Source organism: Microtus oregoni, unplaced genomic scaffold, assembly GCF_018167655.1.
Source record: "Microtus oregoni isolate MIOR12 unplaced genomic scaffold, Mior012 000008F_ref0000371, whole genome shotgun sequence".
In the NCBI taxonomy this organism is placed as follows: Eukaryota; Metazoa; Chordata; class Mammalia; order Rodentia; family Cricetidae; genus Microtus; species Microtus oregoni.
The window spans coordinates 56,121,312-56,145,424 of record NW_024543067.1 but is presented as its reverse complement, the minus strand read 5'-3'; the positions used below and the strand labels follow the sequence as shown (position 1 = coordinate 56,145,424).

Genomic DNA, 24,113 nt, shown 5'->3' with positions numbered 1-24,113 from the left:
GCAGTCTCGGTCTCTCAGGCCTGATAAGCTGGGGCCCTGATAAGAGAAGGCACAACAGAACTTCAGTTCAGGAAGTTTCCATAAGAGTTGAGAAACAGGCGGCTGCTTCTCAGCACATTCCATCCCTTGCTTTAATTGCTCCCCAAAGATCCAGAGTCCAAACGCCCTTACCTGAGAAGCTTGTGCTAAGTTAATCAGAAATGAGTGTTCTGGGCAAAGACCATTTCGGTCTGAGGTCTCTCCTCTGGAGACCTCCTACAAGGTGGAGGCTGAGGGAGGCAATGTAATCCAAAAGAAACTGTGACCACAGGCAGAGCTGTCCCTGGAGAAATTGCAGGGCCCAGGCAGGCGATATAGTCTGTTTTCATCTCTCCAAAAAGGCTTTGCAGCATAAGAACACTCTCTAGAGGGTTTGAGGCAAGGAAACAACACCTGGGCCCATATTTAATTCTCACAACATGGCTTCCCACACCCACCCCTGCAGACCCCACTGCCAATCCTTCTTAAGGCTCGGGATGAAGCAGTGATCTCATCCATCACAGATTAAAAAAAAATGAGACATAAATCCTGTTTGTATGCCAGGTATAGTGGGAGGTGGGAAATACACAGCAGAACTCTGATACAGAGCTGGAGGTGATAGAGCTTGGAGTGCCGCGCTTTCTGTGGGACGAGGCTGTGGGGTGGATTCCAAGCACCAGACAGCAATAGTGATCATGACGCAAGGAGATACTGGTGGAATGAGAAGAGATTGCTTTGAGATTATTTTATATTACGGTGATTGATTCCAATGGTTATGAAGGATGTTCTCAAGACAGAAGCCATGAGGCATTACAGGACAGCTGGAAGAACAGGGGCAGGCATGGATTTGTGACAGAACCGCCTGACCTGTGGAAGGCTGTAGAACCTTAGAAAAGTGACCCATGGTCATCTAGAACAACCCTACAATGTGACTGTTCCCAGCATGTTCCCCCTGCACGCCACCATCTCTGTGGGTGGAGTCTCACAACTCTTCACTTAAAACATCTGGTTCCTGAAGGCAGGAGGGGAATTTTTCCACTTGGGTGGTAGGTGGAGTGGAAGGAGAAAGACTGGAGCCTGGGGAGTGAGCATCATGGTGAGCCTGATGCCCTTACAGGGTGGGTGAGAGCTGACTAGCTGTTCTTGGAGTCAAACTGGGGAGATTCCATTACGGTGGGGATTGGAAACTATGTCCAGGTTCCAGGGTCCAAGGTCCAAGGTCCGACCAGCAGAGGAGGCAGCCTTGCATGGAATGAGACCACGTGAGCATGCTTTTAAGAAAGGAGACTTTGCTCTGACTATCAAGATTTAAGCCATTGCCTGACTACATCTGTAAAGAGGTTATCTACCTGCGGAGGCAAAATCAGAGCTAAGGCCATGGAGAAGCCCTGTTTAAAGGTCTTCTAGTGTTTACTGAGCTATTCCTGGAGAAGACAGCCAGCTTCATTTAAAACGGAGATTTCTCCTTTCCACGTTCGCAGTCCTTTTGTAGAGTGTCCAGTTGGCAAGTCTTTGGGGAGCAGAGGCCTTGGAGTGCAGGGCTTCCCCAGTCCTGCTGCTTCGCTGAGACCTATGGGTAGACTCTTTACCAGGTAAGAGAGATGTTAGAGACACAATTAGGGCTACATTTACGTTATTAATTAATGTTTATGCTGTCTGAACATGAATTGTTTCTTGCTGCTAGGAAGTTCTGCTGGGAGTTTGGGCAAAGGCGCTCTGCTGGATATTTGGAGCTGTATTTCTTTGCTTAAAAAAATACTTAGAATTCAATATGAATGCCTGGAGAGAGATTGGTATTAAGTTTGTGGTCTGTTTTATTGAAGGAGCTAATAGAGGCTGGCTAAATTAAACAAGAGAACAACATGTCTCCATTTGTGGAATTACAACTCTAAACATTAATTTGTTTACCAAGTTGGAAATCAAATAAAAGTATTCACAAAACTAAACGTCAGGGAGAACCAGTTTATATAGCACCTAGGAATACAGATTTTACAGCATTGAAGTCGGTTGATGATGGCGTGGAGAAAACACTGGGTGGGTTGAGAATGCTTAGGTTTGAACCATATCTTGACACCTAAACTTCTTCATTTCCCTAGGCCTCAGTTTCCTTATCTTGAAAATGAGGTCGGGAAATGACATTTAACTCATAGGTTTGTTATAAGGCTCAGGTGAGAATATACAGTGCTTGGCTCAAGAAGCCTTAAGTGAATCTACATATTTTAGGACACTGAACTATTCCTAACCTACATCTGGTGGACTTTTAATTTTTTTTTTAAGACCTAACTATCCCACATTTATTTTAAACTCACAGGGCTGAGCATGCAAGCTGGTAAGTGACCAATGACTTTTATTAAGTAAGTAGTGTTGTTCCTAAAAGAGTTGTGTAATATTTAATATACATGAATCTAGAGATAATATAACATCAACTAATAATTAAAATACATTATCAGGGACAGAGAGATGGCTCAGGGAGTAAAAGCCCTTACCTCTGGGCCTGAAGACTGGCTTCAGAACTCATATGTGCTTGGAAGAGAGAATTGATCCTCTGACCTTTGACCTCCTAATGCACGCTGTTGCACGTGCATAGTCCCTGCATCACAAAAAAAACAAAATAAGCAAAACAAAATGAAACAAATAAAAAGTGTTTGAAAAATTGCGTTAGGGGAATTTCCTACATAAAGGCATTCTGTTCATGCAAAGAGCCTTCCGGAAAGCAGAGAAACATCCTGTTAGATGTTTTGTGCAAAGCTAAACATTCGCACATTGGGATTAGCACTCCCACAGTGCTAGTGTTTGGTTTGCGTGTTCTGTGTTGCCTTTTGGGGGGTTAGATGTATGTGTATCATGATGTATGTGGCTGTTAGGGACTCTTCTGCACAATTTGTTTTAAAATTATTTTTGAAGTTAAAATGCTACTTCAGAAAACAGTTTTAGAAGTTACTAAGGTAGAATTTGACCCAGAGATGTTTGATCAACACACAGGAGTGGTCACCGGCCAAGATTTTCCCTGCTAGTACCTCCACTTCTCATCATGAATCGTGAGATAGGGTTGAAAGTGGGCGAGCATTGCAGTAAATATCTAATGTTCCTTCTAGGACTAAAATTCTATCGCATAAGGAATATTCATAAAAATGCCCAGCTGTGCTGGGTGTGGTGATTTCCAGCATTAATCCCAGCACTCAGGTTGCAGGAGCAGGTGGATCTCTATGAGTTCCTGACCAGCCTGGTGTACGCAGTGAGTTCGATTTAGGCCAGTCAGGGCGTCATAGTGAGACCTGTTTCCAACACAAAACAAAGAAAAAGAAATACAACCATTAGGCGGAATTAATGTCTCCCAAAGGTACCTGGTTCATTTAGGGCATGGCTAAGGGAATAGGAAGTAAGCCTTCCTTCACTGGATACATACCCAGAAGTCCAGTCTGCAGCCAGTGATGCACACTGAAAGTTCACAGTGTGGACAGCCTGTGTTATTTAATAGAGTCCTTCGCAGGACCCTTGCTTTACTCGAGTTGTTAATTGAAAAATTTACCTATTCGAATAAACAATTTCATAAATTATTTTTTGTGAGACATATTATTTGTTTTGTATTTAAAAGATCATTTTAAATATAACTTCTTTTGGGGTAGTGGGAATTGAACCCAGGGCCACATTGTCCATACCTGGCAAGAACTCTCCCCCCGAGTTTTCTCGCCAGTGAAGATTATGGTTTTAAATTTATCTTCCATCATGCTTGTTCTTTTCTTTTTGTGTTTTTATTATTTATTTATTTATTTGTATTTATTTATATTTATTTCTGTTGCCCAGACTGGCCTCACACTCATAAACTGAGGTGATCCTCTGAGACTACCCCTGACTTCAATCTGTATTTTCGCAAACCGCTACTGTATTCACCTTCCCAAGTGTCAGTTTCAAACTATGTAAAAATCCTGTGTGGTTGCTGGCACGGATATGAACTGTGAGCCCAGTGATTCAGGGCTAACTACCAGGGAGGAGCAAGGGAGGCAAGCATGCTGCTTGCCTGTGGGCCAGCTCTGGGGCAGAGGGTTGCCATGGTGGATGCATATGGAGTGTTCCTGAAAAGTAGAAACAGCTGACGGGCAGAAGGCCGCAGCTAAGGCGGGCCTGCTTAAGAATGAATTATTTACAGACACTCCCTCTGGCTGTGTGGCTTGCAGAAAGAAAAATGACTCCTTCATTGTGCAGTGGGAATTGAGTCCAGGGCTAGAATACGAAGGCCAATGGTGAAAATCATCTGTCCAGCCCACCTCTCTTCAACTTCTTCATGTATTGTAACAAAGTGACTTATAGTTTTTTCTTGGCCTTAGTATGTAACCACTACCGTCCCTGGTGCTTGGCAAATGCAGCTTCATATCCTAAGAGAGCAAGTCAGGCATCTGTCTCGAGACCTGTCTGATTTCAGTGTTGGATCACAGGAGAAAATGTTATGAGGATTCTGTTCAACTCTACAAGGGGTTGGAGCATGGTGCTCAAGTAGTTCCAGGTATTGGCTTGTTTATCTGTAGAAAATGGCTACTGTTTTCTGATGGACGGGGTAGAGACCAGCCTGAAAATAAAAAGGGGTTGGCTGCTCGGTTGCATAAAAGGAATCATTCCTACAGCTTAAGAGCCTTCCTCTGGCAGGAGTTAACCTTGTAGCTCTGACTTCTAACTTCAAGGGGCCTGCAGAACCCTTTCCGTGTAAAGCTCAGCCTTGTCCCTACGTTTTAGAAGAACAACATCATCTCTCTGTCTGTTGGCTTTCCACTGAACAAAATGAGCAAGGATGATGTTGTGGTGGTTGAACCAGATCACTGAAGCCTTTGCCTCACTATCCTGGGATTCTGTGATCAGAGCAATGTTTTCTTAAAGCCCAGACTCACCGCTGAGCTTCTTCTGTACTCCCCCGCAACCTTCATCAAGCTGAAGAACCATCCCACTCCACACAGTGTTCTGTTAGCAGATCTAGAACATGCCCTACTCTTTTGTCTGCCTCAGTGTGCTTGCTGGAAGCACACCCACCCCTCCATTTCCCTGGAAATCTCCTCCGCAAACCTGCAGCCCTGGACTACATAGTCGCCTCTGTGACATTCTTTGGATTGGGATCTTTCTGCCATATGTTCAAACTACCTGTGGTACATATTTCTATTCAAGTAGTTTTTCCTTTCAAATTGGACTTTTAAGACTGGCTTTTTGCTCTATCTTTCCCTCCTCCAGCTTTGAAGCAGATGAAGCTAGAGTCATCCGTGATGAGCTTTCAAAAGAAATATTTTTAGGAAGAAATGAGTACTTCTACACAAACTTTTGAAAAAAAAACCTCCTTATAGTACCTACTATTAGATGTGCCGAAAACCTGGGAATATTAAATGCTTTTTTGATTGATTTGTTAGATTACCAGGTACACCACCAGGCTTCAATTTTCTTAGCAGGTATAAACAGAACTCCATTTTAAATGGCATAATCATGTAGTCACATTTTGTTCTCTTGAAACATAACGTCTCTCAGCAATAAAGCACACACACAATTTAAAGGGGGAGCAACAGCAAAACACAAACCACATTGCCCGCACCCCTACACTTCTCCCAAGGTAACTCCAGGCCGTAGAAGAGGTTAAAGCAGGAGGGTGTGGATTCAAGTCCAGCTATAGAGCAAGACCTTTTCTCAAACGAACCCTGACTAAAAAGAATGGTTTGCAAATGAATGAATGTCTCCTACCTATTCCTGGAAAGAACCACCTGATTCTGCAGTCAAACCATTTATCCCTTGTATTTACTCTCTAACCCACAGCAATGTCATCTCTTCTCTTGCTGCTCCAACTCAGAGGTCAGGAGAGACCCAATTATCAGATGGAAAAGAATTGTCTCAGTCTTTGGGGAATAAAAAGCATGAGTTGTAGCCCAAGTTGGCTCAGAAGTTACTAGCTCAAGTTGGCCTCGAACTCAAAGCAATTCTTCCTCAGACTTGTGAGTGCTATGACCATAGGAGTTTGCCTTCATATCCTGAGTCTTAAATACCATTTCCTCCACAGGAACTGCGTGGACCACCTATTTCCCTCTAATTAGAACATTCTTATCTTTCTACCCACATCTCATCTGCATATGAGTTACCGGGACTTGCTGAACAGTGTGCCCAGTGCGCAGAATGCATCATATTTCTCTTGCTCGGTGCTCCGATTTCACAGCTCCTTGTAACCATAAACTGAATGGAAAATCAACACGAATAGTCCTTTTCCCAATAAAGGTATGAGAAATGCAATCAGGCGCTATGAAGGCTGGGGTAATAGAATACTTCTTAAGTGCCAATCTCTGTTGTAATGCTTACTGTAGGTCTAGAGTTCTTGAGCATGCCAGGAGGAAGCTAGTCAAGAACTTGAGTGCACAGATTGTAAATGGCCACATCCAATCTGATAGTGGGCGACAGAAAGGGACTTGAAGCTCTACTAGCATGAGTGTAGTCTGTGCTGGGTGTGTGTGTGTGTGTGTGTGTGTGTGTGTGTGTGTTCTGTGTTGCTTCTGAGGAATGCAGCCGGATTATCTAGAGCATGGTGTGACCAGTCAAGGGTAAAATGGGGGTGACTTTAGGAAGCTGCTGCCAGCCTTGGTTTGCACAAGAATTGTTCTTGCAAGACTTAAGCGACAAGAGGGGATGGCATTTACCTGTACTTTGGTGTCTCAGAGAAGAGCAGCCAAATGTTATGCCAAGTGATCTCTGAAGAGCTATGAAACTGGAGGGCTTATCTGGTGGCTGCCCTTCTCCCAGGATGACCAGGTGACGTTAGAGATCACTCTTGTGCCTGTGAAGGCTGATGGAAGCAAGCCTCTGCCAAATTTGTACACTGCCCAAGGCTGAGAGCGCTCTCCAAGGCTCTGTTCTCCGGAAGAGACTGTCTGTCAAGGCTCTTTATCCTCGGGAGGAGTTGGATGTGGTGGTTGGTCAGCTGTGCTTTCTTTAGATTGCATTTAGCTAGAGCTGACTTCCTATTCTATCTTGCTTCCCAAGACACACAAATTTAACATGGTTCTTTACGACTGTTAAAAAAAAAAACAGAAAGTGTTTGTTTATTCGTGTGTGTGTGTGTGTGTGTGTGTGTGTGTGTGTGTGTGTGAATGCTTGCATATTTGTGGTCTACTTGGCTGTCAGGAGTTAGCTTGCAGGAGTAGGTTATCTCTTACCATGTAGGTCCCGGGGTTAGAACTCAGGAGTTCAGCTTTGCTGGAGTGCAACTTCACACACTGAGCCATCTCAGAAGCTCTCTTCTTAGGCTTCCTAAGTGGTTAGCTCCTCTAAGCAGTTGGGGGAGTGAAGAGGAACCTCAGAAGATATATAGAAAAGGCGGATTCAAGGGACTTTCTTCATTTGTTCTCTTATCCCATCCTCTCTACGCCTTGTTCCCTGCCTCACTGTTACCCTAGTGACCGTCTCTATGTTTCTAACTTTCTGTGTGAGGTGGTAAAGCAGTTTGTGGGCCGCAGTAAGGTCAGAGATCAAAGCGTCTGCAACCAAGAGCAGTCATTTCGGACCAGTTTTTGTTGGGGGCATAAACCAAATCTTTTAATCCATTAATTCCTGAGATAGGGTCTTGCTATTTAGCTCAGACTGGACCTGCATTTTGAAGCTTCCTGTCTCAGCTTCCCTGGTGCTGAGATTACAGGAATGAGCCAAGTGCCTGCCAAATTGCTTTTGTTTTAAAGTGGAAAACCTGAGCCTTAGATCCGCACACTGGTAGGATGAATACGGGCCTTTAAAAGATAATCTCTTAAAAAAACAAAGATAATCTCTTTTCTTCCACTGCTCAAACTAGGCTCCATTTACCTTTTAAAAGCCTAAAGAGAAAGCCATTCCTAACTGGGCTTGGCCATGCATTCCAGTCGCTAACCAGTCTTAACCCTGGGCACACGTTTGTCATTGAACGTGAGTTCCCCACACTGTCCTTTGCACAGTCTTTCAGTAAAAAAGAGACTAGAGGAGAGTATCTGCCCATTCTTGTCGCAGCATCTGCTACATTTCTGTCCCCACCTCCAGCTTTCCTGCAAGCCACAAACTCCATTCACGGATTTCTAGTCTGCTCTTGCCCATGCACTTGGACGGACGCTGCGTGGAACACAGTCTCTGTCCATTGGGTTAGGGCATGACTGCACCTTTCGCAGCGTGCTCTGTCTAAGTGTGTACTCAGGAGACATCTGTTCTCAAAGCTGTTAGTTAAGTTTTCCGGAGAATAGACTTATGCCATTGCAGGTCTCCAGAAGTCATAGACAGGTGCTGGGTGTCTTGTGTCGACAGGAAGCGAGAGCCTGTACGGCTGAGAATAAACAACAGCCACTTGGTAACATGAGATCCATTCATTTAAACTGGGAGGCCTAGATGTGGGGTTGGAAGTTGGGGGTTGGAACATTCCGGACACCACCTGTCTGCAGCATCCCCCCCAACACACACACACACACACACACACACACACACACACACACTCACACACACACACGAGGTCAGTTTCCCAGAGAACTGAGGTGGTATTTAGAGCCAATAGGGGAGAGAGGAGAGAGGGAAAGAGAGAGAGAGAGAGAGAGAGAGAGAGAGAGAGAGAGAGAGGAAATGTGGAGAGGAGAGGATGCAAGTCTAAAAAGGAGTTGTGGGTATTTTTTGGCTATGACAACCTCCATCAGCTGCTTTCGGAAACTGACCTCCCTCCAGATTTGTGCTTCTTTTTTGCCTATTTGTAAAAACAGCTGTTGGAACTGAATAGCTACAGTCTGGAACGACCAGGGCACTGCTTTCTTGAGTCAGTGCCCATTAGATGATTTTGCTGGCCTCTACGCTGGTTTCTGAAGGCCTGATTCTGGCCTTGTTATATTAGTCATTGTCATTCATGGGAGTCCTTGAATAAGTTTCTGCAGCCTGCTCCATATTAATGATTGCAAGAAGAGGGTAGTAACTTCTGTTACGTCAGTCCTAAGGTCACTTGGACGACGCAATGTGATGTATGAGAACATTTTTTGCAAAGTCTAAAGGTCACATACAAATAAAAAGCATATTGGAAATATTCAAAGGGAGAAACAATTGGCTCTTTCTCGGGGATCTTAGAGGGGACAACTGCTGACAATTGCAACTATCTGTGTTTCAAAGTAAGCAGAGACAGTTGCAGGGTCTGAGGGTGTGAGGTCTGGCTTTATTTTTGTTAGTTAGCTTTGTTTTGTTCTGTGATAAGGTCCTTCTAGCTCAGGATAACCTCAGACTTGCTGTGTAAGTGAGAATGAACTTGAACTCCTAATTTTGATTGGGGGTTTGATGGGTGAAGAGGATAAGGAAAGAAGAGGCTACAGGTGGAAGGGAGTGGCCGACAAGGTCAGGGGCAAGGGGGATGCTTTGGGTATCTGCTCCTTTGCAAGTGAGAACCTTTTAGCTTTGGTCTGGCAGAGGTTTTCCCTCAGGTCAGGTGAAATGTAAGCAATTCTTCTCAACCACTGCTGTGCCCAAAGCTTGCTTGAAACCTCAGAGGATTTTAGGTCTAGGCTCTCTTGTGGGATACCTGACGGAGGTGCATGGGAGGAGGAAGTTGGAGGCTCTTCTTCATTTTGAGAGCAATGCATTAAAATTCAGAAGGTTTATGACAGTGTGTGTCTGTGTGTGTGTTGTGGTATTGTGGTGTACCCTTTCTTTCTTCAAATTATCTGTTAAATTTTTGGGGGCTCCAAATGAATGGCAGTGTCCTGCTTCCCTTAAGCACAGAGACTGCTCCTGTATATCAACAGTCCATCTAAAAAATATATGTTTTTCTTTGGGTTCACCTTATTACTTAGCTTCTCTAGGATCGTGAACTATAGGCTCAATGTCCTTTGTTTATGGCTAGAATCCACTAATGAGTCAGTACATACCATATTCATAATTTTGGGTCTGGGTTTGGATGCATACCTTGCTCAGCCTGGATGTGGTGTGGAGGGCCTTGGACTTCCCACAAGGGCAGGGTGCCTTGCCCTCTCTTAGGACTGGGGGAGGGGTGGGGGAATAGGAGAGAAAGTGGGAGTAGGGGAGGAAGTGGGAATTTTGATTGGTATTATTTTTAATGTAATTTAAAAAATAAATAAAAAAACAGTCCATCTAACAGGCAAGTTCTCTGAACTGGGAAGCTGTCTATCCTCTACAAAGTGGTCCTCCATGGAGGAGATCCAAGACAGCGAACAAACTACGTAGAGCGTTGGTTGATTCCAAAGAGTCCCAGTCTAGGCTCCTGCTCTTAGCCAGAAGAGCTGTCTTGCTCTTTGCCAGGTCTGACACCTGATGGAAAGGGGTGTCTCCTTTCTCCACTGTGAGCAGGAGTTAAAATAGAGGGATACCAAATCATGCCTGTGCAAGCCAGCAGCCGGATACGAAGGGTCAGAAGAGTGGTCAGAAGTGTGCACCCGGCCCTGGCTAGTCAGCCAGATGCACTTCCTCTTTTTCTCAGCCTCAAGGACGTTGTGTAATGTCAGGACGTCTCAAGCTCCCCCCATGTGCCATTGCAGGACATGATGGTCTGATACATGTCCAGCTGTTACCTCAGATGTCTTCCTGATCTGTAGGGATATACTCTATTTTGCAGTGAATTCTTATGACCTTTAGGGATGTGATTTTTATCCCTCCCTCCAAGGGAAACTGTACTGACAAATGGCAGCTAAGAGAACAGGTCAATTGTACACCTTATAGTGGGGTCTTTGTTGTTCCTTTTGGTCTGCCACTGAAGAGGAAAATTTCTTGCCTATAGTCCAGCAGGTTGGGCTCAGTCCCACCAAGAATGTCTTCCCAGAGCAGATCACTTCTACCCCCTTCTCTTAGGGTACACCTGCCTCTGGGGAACGGCGGGGGGGAGGGGGGGCGTAAAACACTGATACACTAGAGGGATTATTTCATATTTCTGAGTTCAGAGTCCCTCAGCCACAGTAGACTTTGTGAGCCAGCCCATGCTCCCCGCAGTCTGAAGCAGCATCAGAAAGTTTTAGAATGTTGACTCTGGGGTTTCTGAGAGGCTGCTGTCTGACTTCACTCTCCCTCCTCTCCTTAGAATGAAGGTATGGTTTTGGCAGGGTCACACACCATGTGCAGGGGCAGACTCTTTTCCTTACTGGTTCCGTGTGTCCTGTGTCTTTTCATCCAGTCGGTCTATCTGTCCTTTGTGTCACGTGTAGTGTCCTCAGCTCATTCTACAGAACCGTTTTTTCCTCCCAGCTTGCCATTTTGGAAGCAGCCTTCAGGAACCTTCCTTTGTCCTTCTGACTATACCCAGTGTTCCCCGTCAGCCCTCCAAATGACTCAAAGAATACACGTTTCTTAGGAGAAGAGAGAGAGAGAGAGAGAGAGAGAGAGAGAGAGAGATATTCCGCTGAAAAGTCCCCTAGTTTTCCCTCAACCCTGTATCTTGGGTGGTCTGAGAGTGTGGGCTGAATCAATTGATTCTCCTCCCCCCACCCCTGAGGGCGGGGGGGGGGGGGAGCAGGGAGTTTGCTAACCAGAACTGCTCGGCCAATCGTTGCCCTGAGAAAGTTTGGATCGTGCTCTTATTTCATTAGGCTGATTGGAGCAGCCTTGACTCGGAGGTAGAGTCCCTCCCCAAGGGATTCCTTGTACAGTTACACGGCTGTCGCTGTCTGTGCGTGCGTGTCCTTTCAGGATAGCAACCCACTCCCGCCTCAACCCCCAGCTCCACCTCCTCCACCTTTTTTTGCTTTTATCTAGTGTCTCCCTTGCTCTTTCTCTTTTTCCTCTCCCTCCTACCACTGCCTCTTCCAGCCCTCCACGCTCCTGCAGCGCCAAGCCGGCTCCCCAACGCGGTCTGCTGAACACAAACCACTGAGAGTTTGCTGCACAGCCCCTTGGGGCCCGGGGCCGCCGAGTCCCGCTAAGGCAGAGAAGCCGGCAGAGCGAGCCAGCGCAGCGGAAGACAAACACGCGGGCGCGTGAGGGAAGCCCCAGGAGGGCAGCCGGGTGGCGAGGCTTGGCAGGAGACAGCCGCTACGCCCGGGGTCGCCTCTCCCGCTGCGGACTGCGTGAGGAAGCGCGCTCCGAAAAGTTCTAGACCGCAGGAGGCGGCGTCCCCAACAGTCCCCTCCTCGCGGCGCTCCAGGAAAAGGAACTTGAGCTACTGGCAGGCTCGAGCTGCTAGCTGAACGTGAGAGCGGATAGTGCCACCGGCCCCGGAGTGGGGAGCCGCGAGTGGGAGCCGCGAGCCAGGCTTCAGGTGGAGGGCACCGGGCAGCGGCCAGGGACCCCGATGCCGGCAGCTAACATGATGGAGAACCTGCAGCTGCCCGCTCTGCAGGTGCCCGAGCCGCAGGGCGCGCCCGAGGGCAGCGCGGTGTGGTCCAGTTCGTCCACCCCCACGCTCCGCCGCCGGCGCTTTAAGATGCGCCGAATGAAGAACGTGCAAGAGCAGAGCCTGGAAGGTGGACTGGTAACCCCAGATCTACCCGGCGTCCTGGCCCCGGGCAAGGAGTTCCTGCAGCTGCCGTCCATTGAGATTACGCCCTCAAGCGACGAGGACACCCCGTGGTCCAACTGCTCCACACCCAGCGCGTCCCCGCGCCGAAAGCGCTTCCTGCTCCGCAAGTGGCTGCGGGTGAGGGAGCGGAAGGAGTGCAGTGAGAGCAGGTAGGTCCCCGTTTCTCTCTAGCTGTCCTCCCCTGCACCTCCCGCCTCTCCCCAGAGCGGTCTAGGGCCCCAGGGCATTCTGGTGGAAACTTCCGGGACCAAAGCTGGAGCTTTTCACGTCACCAAGGTTCAGGAGCTGCAAGGGCACCAGTGCTAGAGGTTTTGTCTCCACAGCTCAGGACTAGGGACTTGATAGGCTGACATAGATTCATGCTGCGTTTCATCTCTTGATCCTCACAGCAAGAATGAACAGTAAAATAGCATCAGTATTTGTTGAGCCCTTACTGAGTGCAGACTATTGTAGTAAGTGCTTCTCCCTGCCTCCAAATTCTATCCTCAGGGAAACTCTAAGGTAGAGAGAGTGCTGTGATTCCATTGTACGGGTGGAGATGGCCAGGGCTAGCGAGAGAAGTTTAAGTGGCGCCTCCACGTGGAATTCCAAATTCCACTTCACTTTTTGTTATTTTTCCTACGTTAAGATGCTCATACAGGTCCAGATGCCTAGGCAGAAGTGTTCATCATATATCCTACCTTGTCAGAGACACGTCTCTCGATCACCCTGCCAGCTCCAGTTTTGCTAGGTAGGTGTTTGCTGCCCACATCCAAGAACTGGTGTGAAGCTTGCAGGGTAGTTACACATCAAGCCCTGGTGGGGTACTCCTTCAGGAAGTTTCCATGGTGGCATAGAGTCCCCACTACTCGTGAATCCCATGCCCCACCCCGCATTTGCTTTGAGTCTCAGGGGCTATGACTGTTAGCAGGATGTTTGTGCTGTTGGGGGGGGGCATTGTTGTTGTGGTTGATGGTGGTAACTAATGAATCACTTTAATGGGGATCATTTCATTCACCCCGTTTGCGCAGCCTCATTCATGTTCACTTAGGAAGCATTTATTGAGTGGCTCTCAGGAGCTCAAGCGTGGCCCCAGCTAGTGGTGATGATGCTGAGAAGCGTTTCCAGGATGTGAAGGGATGTGGAAGCTAAGTGGGATAGGACACTAATGCAAAGAAATATCTGCCTAACACAAAGGCGCTCCCAGCATCTCCAAAACAACATAAGTAAATGAAACTGTGTGATACCTGCGTGTAATCCTAGACCTTGAGAAGTGGAAGCAGGAAGACTCCTGGAGTTTCAGATATGCGTTGGTCACCTGGAAAGGATGGCATCTCAAAAACCCAAACCTAAATGAAACAAAACAAAAACAAACCAACGCACCAGGTAACAAAAAGAAGTTGAGACGTGCAAGTTTCGTTGACATTAAAGCGATGGGGCCATTGTCACCTGTAGTGGTGGTGCAAGAAAAGAGAAGCTTGGAGACATAGAAGAAGCCCTGGGAGGGAGAGGTTAAAACCATGACAAGTGCAGATAGGATAAAGAAAACAGCGAGAGACTTGTGAGGTCAGGTGCATAAGATGGACTAAGGGAGCAATATGGCGAAAATCGAAAGAAACTAGCGTGTGTGATGTGTCTTCGTGGTGCTGAGGGCTAGGCTTGGGTTGTGCGGGAGATGACCCTTCTGAGTCTTGGGGCTCCTCCCAGTGATTTACCATGAAATCTCTCTCCTGTTTGCAGTGACTGCACAGTTTCTCCCAGTTATGGCTTTGGGGGCAACAGGTCTTTCTTTTCTGGCATTCCACCCTGTTGCTTTTTTCGCAGAGTAGAGGGCACTGAGGATTGATGGGGGTTAATCACAAGCTAGACCAGCTTGTCAGCTCAGGTACTTTTTCCTCAAATGTGCGAGACCTGAAAAGAGGCATTGACATCCTGCCGCATCTACTGAAGACAAAATATAGAGGAGAGAGTCATCCATTGCTAGCCAACGTAGGCAGGGGGAGCTGAGCAAATGGAAGGAAGATGTTTTTGATTTTGAGTTATTTAAGGGTATGGTAGAATATTATTTTTTTATTGAAGTAGGAAGGATAATTTTAAAAATAGGAAGGTTATTTTACCTCCTAGGTATAGCTTAAGACAGTTTTATTTTTTTTTAATGTGCTGGCATATGGGGTTGGAAGAAAATGTATGTCTTCTCATCTTTTGGTATCCATGGAGGTTGGCTCCAGGTCTTTTTGTAGTCACCAAGTTCCTTATATAAAGTGTCATGGTATTTGCATATAACACATACATATTTTCCCATAGCTATAACTTTTCACTGTGCACGTGTGTGTGCATGTGTGTGTGCGTGCGTGTGTTATAGGTATGCTTGTACATGGGGAGCTCAAAGGATAACCTTCAGAAAATGATTTTTCTCCTCAACCATGAGGATTCCAGGATTTGAACTTGGGTGTCCAGTCTAGTGGCAAGTGTCTTTGCCTGCTGGCCCATTTGGTGGCCTGTGTTCATACACTTTAAGTCATCTCTAGGTACCTTCTAATACGAAGCACAGTGTAAATGCTGTCTAAATAATTGCTGTACTGTATTATTTGGAGAACAAGGATGGGAAAGGAAGTCTGTTTCTATATGTGCGTGGAGGTGCAGGTCAGTAATCCAAGCTTTAGGGAGGCTAGAGCAGGATGGCCGGGAGTTCAAGGCCAGCCTGGACGATACAGTGAGGTCTAGTCAGAAACAAAGTCCACATATGTTCAGTATAGATAATTCTTTTCTGAATTCTTCTATCTCTAACTGGTTGGATCTGTAGATTCAGAACTGGGAGATACAGAAGGCAAACTGCATATGTAGAAAAAGGCAGACTGAGCTGGGGATGTAGGTCATCCTTGGCTATATAGTAGATTTCAGACCAGCCTGGACTCAATGATGCAAGCAAACAAACGATAGCAAATCAGAACCAAAGTCAAAGCAGAACAGCATGGAGTATTGTCCACACGCATCCATCCTGTTTCCACTGCCCACTACCTGCCCCCTGGTGGTGACCCATAGGTGTTCATTGATGATAAACAGTAAGTTCCTTTCCTCTTTCTGAAGTGAGTCTCCTTATTCACAAGTCTGAGAACTTTTTAGTGGGGAGATGAGTCTAGAGATGAGTTATTTTAAACAAAATTATTGAAATGTGATTTAGAAAAGTTGGGCATGGTGGCACATACCTTTAATCCCAGCACTCAGAAGGCAGAGGCAGGCAGATCTCTGTGAGTTCGAGGCCAGCCTGATTCACAGAGTGAATTCCAGGTCAGCTAGGGGCTTTTACGCAAAGAAATCCTGTCTCAAAAAATAAAAATAAAAAAATATGATTTAGATGTCACACAATTAATCTTCAAATCCTAATGAATTTGAAGCTGAGCGTCTAGCTCAGTAGTAGAATGCTCACAGTGCATGCACAGGACCCTGTGGAAAACAGTACTTAATGCCAGGATGGAAAAAAAGTATTTAATCCATTATTTTATATTGATAGATGTGTGTACACATCCACACAGGTAATTTTAAAAATCCTTTTGTCAACACACACATACAAAACACACACAGCCATATTATTTAGCTAACACCGTCAAGCCCCCAACCCCCCCCCCCAATCTGGATCACCGGGTTTAGATACCCACTAATTTCCTTTTCATAGACTGCTGAATTTGAGAAGACCAAATGTCTATTGGCGATGGAAATGGATGGCTATCTTACTGTTTTCTGTTGCTATAACAAAATCCTTGAGACTAGATAATTTTATTTATTTATTCATTCACTTATGTATGGATTGAGACAAGGTCTCATGCATCCAAGCTTGGCCTTGAACTAGTGATCTTTCTGCCTCTATTCCCTAATGCTGAGATTACATGTGTGTGTCAGGCCTGGCTTTGGTTTCTTCATATACAAAATGGTATTAACTCAGTGGGAGCCAGTGTAGGTTCTGAACAATGAATAACTCAGTGGGACAAGCTCTTAGAGTCAGTACTGTCCCAGACCAACAACGACAATAAAATGTCAAGAAACAAATTAATGCCTACACGTGTTCCCAAATCTCTTGGCCAATAATGGTTATGGTAATTGTTTAAAGCCCAAACTGAGCATTAGTGTCTTTTATGGCCTCCTGAATTCTGGGAGAAAGTCAGAAGTCAGGCAAAGCCATGTATCCCAGGATGCTTCTTAAGAGAGGAGAAGAAAAGCTGGCGTGGGACAGGTGGGTTGGGCAGTGGACAACTGCTGCCTGTTTTTCTGGAGGACACAAAAGAATTTCTTTGTTCTTCTCCCCTGTGCAACTTCTAGCTGTCACCTTTTACACCATCTCTCACTCAGTCAGCCTGCCCCGGTTTCTGCAGGACATCCCTACCCTGTACCTGTTGCTCACAGTCTAGCAGGCTAGCTGCTAGAGAGAGCTCTCTTTGTTTGGCTCCATCTGACCTTTGGTAATGGTACCCACCAATTCTGCCCAGTCTGGTGTGTTAGGCTATGTCTGTGGTGCTAGGATAGCTGGTTGGTTGGTTGCAGGTATATATCATGGATATGTTTGTCTTGATTCTCCATTGCGTTTTCTGATAGTTGCAGGGAGCAGGGTGAGTTTGGGCATCCAGACACTCTACTCGATCCGACTTTGCTTGGTTATTATTTCTATAGTACACACTGCTCTGTGTGGTAGAGAAAAAGAAACTCACATCCCTCTTCCCACAAAAGAACAAAGCCGATGCAGAGATCCGCAACTAAGCACTGGGCCAAGCTCCTAAAATCCAGTCAAAGGGAGGGAGGAGGGATCGTATGAACGGGGGTGGGGGGGGGGAGGTCAAGATCATGATGTGAAAACCCACAGAGACAACTGACCAGAGCTCATGGGAGCTCATTGACTCTTGATTGACAGCTGTGGAGCCTGTATGGTTCCTGAGACCAAACTAGGCCCTCTGAATGTGGGTGGGTGACAGTTGCTTGGCTTGGTATTTTTGTGAGGTCCCTGGCAGTGGTACCAGGATTTATCACTGGTGCATGAGCTGACTTTTTGGAGCCCATTCCCTATGGTGGGATACCCTGTTCAGTCTTGATACATGGGGGAAGGGCTTGGTTCTGCCTCAACTTGATATGCCATGTTTAGTTGACTCCTCATGGGAGGCCTTACCATCACTGAGGAATGGTTGTGGAAGGTAGAGAGGTGAAGTGGAGGAGGAGGGAAGGGAGGGGCAACCGTGGTTGGTATGCAAAATGAATACAAAAGAAATTACAAAAAGAAAATAGATGTTTTTCATACAATATATTCTGATTAAGGTTTATCCTCTCCCCGTTCCTCCCAGTCCTCCCACCCTTTCCTCCCGTGTGGTTCCCTAACTTGCTGTCTATCTTTAGAAAACAAATAATCACCTAATGAATAATAATATAAGATTTTTAAAAGTCAAACAAATCAGAACCTAGCAAAACCTGCTCTTTCACAGAGAGCATAAATTACCTTTACCTGTGTATTCGAGGTGAAATCCTGCAGCGGAGACGCTGATATCTTACTGGAAATTTAGGTATAAATTATTGGATGTACTGTTCAGAAGGTGGGGTATTGTTGTCCCTGAAATGACAGTTGAGATGGGTCAAGGATCACGTGAATAAGATCAAAGCAAAAATGAAGAGCCTAAGTAAACTGGTCACCAGTCAACACATCGTAACTTAAATTATGTATTGGCCAGAAGCTTTTGAGAAGACAGCATAAATGTTACCCCCTTCATTCTGTTTTATTTCTCTTTTCCCATCTCCAAGGAGAATGACCTGTGAAATGACTTCAGATAATTCCCCAAAATTAGAAATAGACAGAAATAAACAGTGTGGTCAGAAGCTGTTTTGAATCTCAAAGTGATGTCTATATCATGTGTGTGAATTAAAAAGAAAGTTTAAGCCAGGTGATGATGGCGCATGCCTTTAAACCCTACACTCGGGAGGCAGAGGAAGGTGGATATCTGTGAATTTGAGGCCAGCCTGGTCTACAAAAGCTAGTTCAGAACAGGTACCAAAACTATACAGAAAAAATCCTGTCTCCTAATACCAAATAAATAAATAAATAAATAAATAAAGTTTATGCAAAAGTTTTTATGTGTTTGTGTTATTGAAGCAGTTGTAACCTCAAACTTTGTATAAGTTCAGAGAAGATAGTAATAAATTCACTTTTATTAATGAAATATATACATAATTCTGAACCAGGTTGAATAGTTGATATTTCATTTTTTATATACTTCTTATACATTGACACTATATTTTTTCAAAAAGTCCAATTTATGAAATGATATTAGCCTGTCTTTCAACAGATGCATTATAATAAATTTCTGAACTTCTGAAGCAAAAAAAAAAAAAAAAAAAAAAAAAAGAACAAAGCCATGTAGAGGAAACTGTAACCGGTTAGCATATGGAGTAAGCAGCCAGCGCAGGTAGGGTTAAGGAGCAAAGACTTCTACCAGCCCCATAATTCCTTGAGACGGGGAGTAAATCTTACTTTGTGGCAAGATGCCTGTTAAGTGTCTTAAATTCATGATCACTGTTAATCCTCACAACAGTCACCTGAGATAGGCTTCACCGGGGAAGAACCTGCGGTAGAGGAGATTAACTTCTTCCCGGTCTAACAGGAGCAAGGTTAGGATGTGAACAGGGTATTCGTTCCAATCCCGGGTTCTCTATAGTCCTGGCCTGCTGACCTCGCGTGCTTGAGAAGGTGTAGGTGTGGAGAAGTTGCGTATGAGGCAAGATGGGAATTCTGGAGGCACGGGAAAGCTGCTGAGCGAGTCTGGGTGGGGGACGTGTGGGAGGCACAGCTGCGTGTGGGCAACGATGATGGTTTAGGCCCGACTACCCCAGGAAAGGCAGCCTGCCTTTGCCTGTAGATGTGGTTTCTAGATTAAAATAGTTTGTGGAAACTGAGACGTGGAGATGGAACCCTGTGGGCTGATTCACGCCGGCCAGGTTCCTCTGTGGGAGCTGGTATTTCGAGAGTTTCCATGTGGTTATGCGCTCAGCCAATTACAGGAGACCACGATGAGCGTGGGGCCCGATGAGCAGGCGATAATCCCACCCCTCTCGGGTAGTCCCTCCCAGACACTGTGTAGCCCCCAGTTGCTATGCTAGTCACTGATGATGGCGTCTGGCTTACTGGGTTTTCATTAAGGCGCCTGAATGGCTAAACTGCCAGCAGGGAATTTTCTTCCTGACCCTAGTGAGTAAGCTGCCAACTCTGGAGCAGGTGTTCAGAGGCTGGACGTGATTGCCGAGCTGCCGTGTGTACATGAGCTTTAGGGAGACTGAGGGTTTTCCTGGCGCCTCTGCCTTCTTGGGATTTGATTTCCCTCTTGTTTAGCCCAAAGCTGTGTGTGACTTACCAAGGGGCTATTTACCTGGGGTGAAGGACAACATAGTTGAATTATGTTGGGGCCCAACAACATTAGAGATGGAAGGGAGTACCTTCTCTCCGGGGGGGGGGGGGGGGGGGGGGGAGGGGTTAAAACCTCTCCCAGGCAGGTGACCCAAGCCTTTAATTCTAGGACTCAGGAGACAGTGACAGGCGGATCTGACTTGGAGGCCAGCTGTGTCTACAGAGTGAGTTCCCGACAGCCAAGGCTAGACAGAGAAACTGCGTCTTGAAATAAACAAACAAAAAACAAAGCAGTCTCCCCAAAACAAAACAAAAAACCACTACCAGCAACAGCTAACGGCCTTCCTCAGGATTACAGAATGAAAATGAAACCTGGGCTTTCAAGCGGGAGAAAGGAGGCAGGATGTGGAGGCTTTGAACTGATGAAAAGATTTCAGACAGTGGTCGGCCACCCTTGGCTTCCAATGGCAGCCACATGTCACCTCCAGAGGCAATATTGGGCAGGTGATGTAGTCCAGTGATAGGCCTGCCAAACAGGCATGAGGCCCCAGGTTCAATCCCTTATACCTCAAAAAAAAAAAAAATAAATAAATAAACAACAATAATAAATAGTGAGGTAGTATTGATTTGAGACATTCCTGTTTTCAACTGTGTTTCTGGATTTTTGAGTTAAGTCACATAGTTTAAAATGCTAGAAAAAATATGTCCATGCAGAGCTAAGGCTGTTGGTTAAAGAAGACAGTAGTGGGGGAGGGGGGGAAGGGACACCTCAGGGTATTTCCCTGGATACCCCAAAAGAGTTTTTGTTCTTGGTTAGATGCTGTAAAGTTTGCTCAGCTTCCTGTCCATTCTTCCTGGTCTGAGACTCAGAGGGTTGTGACTTGATCTGAAGGAGAGATAAGGAAATGAAGTGACAGGGAAGACTTAGAGGCTCACTAGCTGAGACTCAGACCTGTGACCTGAAGTCTTGGTCAGTCCTTAACTGGCTCTGGCTCTCAAGTACCAGGTTCTTTTTTTTTTTAAAAAAAAAATTCCTTTATTAATTTTTTAAGTTTATTTTACATACAGTTTCCCCTCTCTCTTCTCCTGTTCCCTCCCCACACCTCCCATCTGCCACCCCCCAATCCACTCTTCCTCTGTTCTAAAAGGGGCAGGCCTCCTATGGGGAGTCAACAAAGCATGGCTTATCAACTTTGGCAGGACCAAGCTCCTCCCCCCTGCATGAAAGCTTGGCAGGGCATCCCAGCATGGGGAATAGATTACCAAAAGCCAGCTCAAGTGCCAGAGACAAGTTCTGATCCCACTGCTAGGGACCCCACAGCACCAGGCTCTTTTTAAGGCCTCTCCCTGATGCTGGTAACACATTGCATCACTGGGGTCGAGCCTGTCCCTTGCCTGGAGCTTCTACCTTGAGGTTTGACCACAGCTGTTTGCTGTCTTGCTGCTCTGGTTGGGAGTTTAGCCATGAAATGGTGGGGCTGAGGGCAGGAAGGAGATAAATAACAACCTCTTTTCTCACCTCTCTTTTGGTAAAAGAATTTGTTGGAGGATCCAGCTTGGGTCTGGTCTATGGAGGTATGCAGGATTGGATACAGTCACTACCACAGAGTCCCCATGACCGAATCTTGGTGGCTTTATCAGAAGGAGAGGCACAAAACAGGGACATTTTCTTGGTCTTTGCTACCTTTGGATTGTGCCGGATGTGAGCCCTTGAACCTTAAGAAATGACAGCTTAATAGACTTTGGAAAAGTAATGTTAGCCTGCTGCAAGCAGTTTGTTACAGCAATGGAAATGTTTTTAAATAGTGAACATAGTCTTATTTGTCCCAGTAATGAGGAAAATGCAGAAAGGCAATGCATGGTTAATCTAGTGATACTTTTTGTTTGTTTCAGACAGGGTCTCTTATAGCCCAGGCTAGCCTTGAATATGCTATGGAGTTGAGGATGACTGTGGACTTCACTCCCCTCCCAATACTGGGATTACAGGGTGTACCATCATGCCTAGCCAGCGCTCAATTAATTTATCTAACACACATGCACAGTCTTGTTTTACAACCCACGGTAACCTAGACTACAGAATTCTGACTGTTCTCACACTCGCAGCCCTCCTGCCTCAGCCTCGAAAGCACTATACTGTGGGTGTCTATCACTACACCCAGCTTAGTGGCGCATTGTTTCAGAGTTCTCCAAGGTTCTTCCTGCCTGTCGTTTTAGAAGAAGTCACTTTTAATACTGTTTAAAGTCAACAAATATAACCAGTCTAATAGAATAGCTAGCTAAGTACAAAACTTAGGACAGTAGGAAGGGGCAAAATAGTTTGTAATCTTGACCCTGAGTGTTGTATTTGCCATATTATTTTCTAGTGTTCTTTTCTTGTTCAGTGTTTCCTTCCGATTGAGGGACCTTTGGAGTTATAAATCCCCCACTTTAATAAACTCAGTGTATCAAAGGGTCACATGATTTGTAAAAGACCCTCTTTTCCCTGCTGATTCTGTGGGGTGTAGGAACTCCCTGACTGGAACCTGGGGCAAAAGTCACACATACTCTGTATTATACCACAGGCCATCCCTGGAGTTTGCATCATGGGTCTCTTGTAACGGTCTTGGAGAAAGAAGTTCAGAGTCAATAGTACATTTCTAGAAGCCCGTTCAGTCACTAGTAACTAGCCTAGTTAGTTCATCATTGTGTCAGGCAGAAACATCTCCCAGTGGAGGCCACTCAAGTTTGCAGTTTTCCATTTGAACTTGAGGGGCTCCAACAGCAGGAGTGGCCTCAGCGATGTAAGTCTTTGCTGGTTCAGTGTCCGATGTGAGTGAGCCGAGCACAGGTGCACAGCTCCTCTTGAGCCTGTGCAGTATTGAATCTAACACCATCATATAGCTTCATTGTTCATTTTTACTCTCTGGCCATGTCCCTTCTTCTCAATATGTGTCCAAGCAGTCCCCTTTAGAAGGAACATTGGGCTCCGTCACCATGTTGGTACAGACTTCTGGTTGTAGCGCCAGTCAAGAGGTTCTTCTCCTAGTGTGCCCCATTTCTAGGAAGTAGGGTAACTAGGGGACCATCTTAAATAATAACTACATTTATTGTTGTTTGAACCAGTGTATCCCTAGTCAGCTTTGAACTCACTATGTCACTGAGAATAGCCTTGAACTTCTGATCCTCTCATCTTAGTCTCCCCACTATGTCCTATATTTCATGGTATTGAGATTAGAACCCAAGGCTGCCTGGATTGAAGACAGACTGAGTTACATCCTCCATCCTGGCTGCATTCACCCCTGCCCCGTGTGTGTGAGTGTGTGTGTGTGTGTGTGTAAGAGTGCTTGTGCACAAGTATGTATAGACATGTGTGCAGATGCCTGCAGAGGCCAGAAGAGGGCATTGCATATCCTAGAACTGGGATTGCATATCCTGGTCGTGAGCTATAGGATGTGGGTTCTCGGAACCAAATTCCAGTCTTCTGCAAGAGCAGCAAGCTATCTTAACCACTGAGCCATCTTTCTAGCCCCAGCTGCTTGAATCTTAACCTCAGTTGTGCTGGATATGGAAGCACAATGTGCCTCATGAGGACTGCAGGAATTCTGACAGTGGTTCTACAATATAGTTAGTTTCTTTGGAATTAGCCATGCTTCCAGCACTTGTGATTACAGTCCTGATCATGTTACTACTTTTTCTCTTCCTCCTCCTTGTCCACCTTCTTTGTGGTAGGTTCTTTCTATAATATAGCTCTAGGCTGTCTCGGAACTCACTATGTAGATTAGGTTGGCTTTGAACTCACAGAGATTGATCTGCCTCTGCCTGCCAAATGCTGGGATAAAGGTGTGTGCCACCATGTCCTGCTCCATGTGACTTCTATATCAGATAAGAAAAAGAAAGTTGAAACTGTATAAGGAAAAGAAGAAGAAGAAGGAGGAGGAGGAGGAGGAGGACGAGGATGAGGACAAGGAGGAGGAGGAGGAAGAGAAGAAGAAGAAGAAGAAGAAGAAGAAGAAGAAGAAGAAGAAGAAAGATAAAAGGAAAACAAAAAAGTAGAGCCTATTGTCAAGTAGCTCGGGGCCACAGTGTGGTTATCAGCCTTGGGTTTATCTCTTAGACCCAAAGACATCTGCTATGATTTGACTGTGAACGTCAAGAATGTACGTATGGAACTCAATCTCCAAATTCATATGTGAATGTCATTGGAGGTTCCAACCCATAAGAAGGCAGTTAAGAAACAAAGATGTCACAAGGGTGGAGCACCCGTGGTACTTTATAAGAAGAGGAGGAGACCCCAGAGCTGGG

The 24,113-nt window shown here is 45.8% G+C and overlaps 1 protein-coding gene across 6 annotated transcripts in view; it reads left to right on the top strand.

The window, feature by feature from the left end:
* Gramd1b (GRAM domain containing 1B) overlaps positions 1-24,113 on the top strand; it is a 239,499-nt gene that overhangs the window by 57,966 nt on the left and 157,420 nt on the right. For 5 of the 6 annotated variants that reach the window (XR_005974729.1, XM_041656945.1, XM_041656944.1 and 2 more), the window contains exon 2: positions 11,773-12,630. The exons of the other annotated variant lie outside the window; for it this stretch is intronic. Coding sequence is in view for 4 of the 5 variants with exons in the window: in XM_041656945.1 (XP_041512879.1) it covers positions 12,254-12,630 (377 nt within the window). In the remaining variant the exon portion in view is untranslated. The remainder of the gene's footprint in view (positions 1-11,772; positions 12,631-24,113) is intronic. 6 annotated transcript variants of the gene reach the window in all.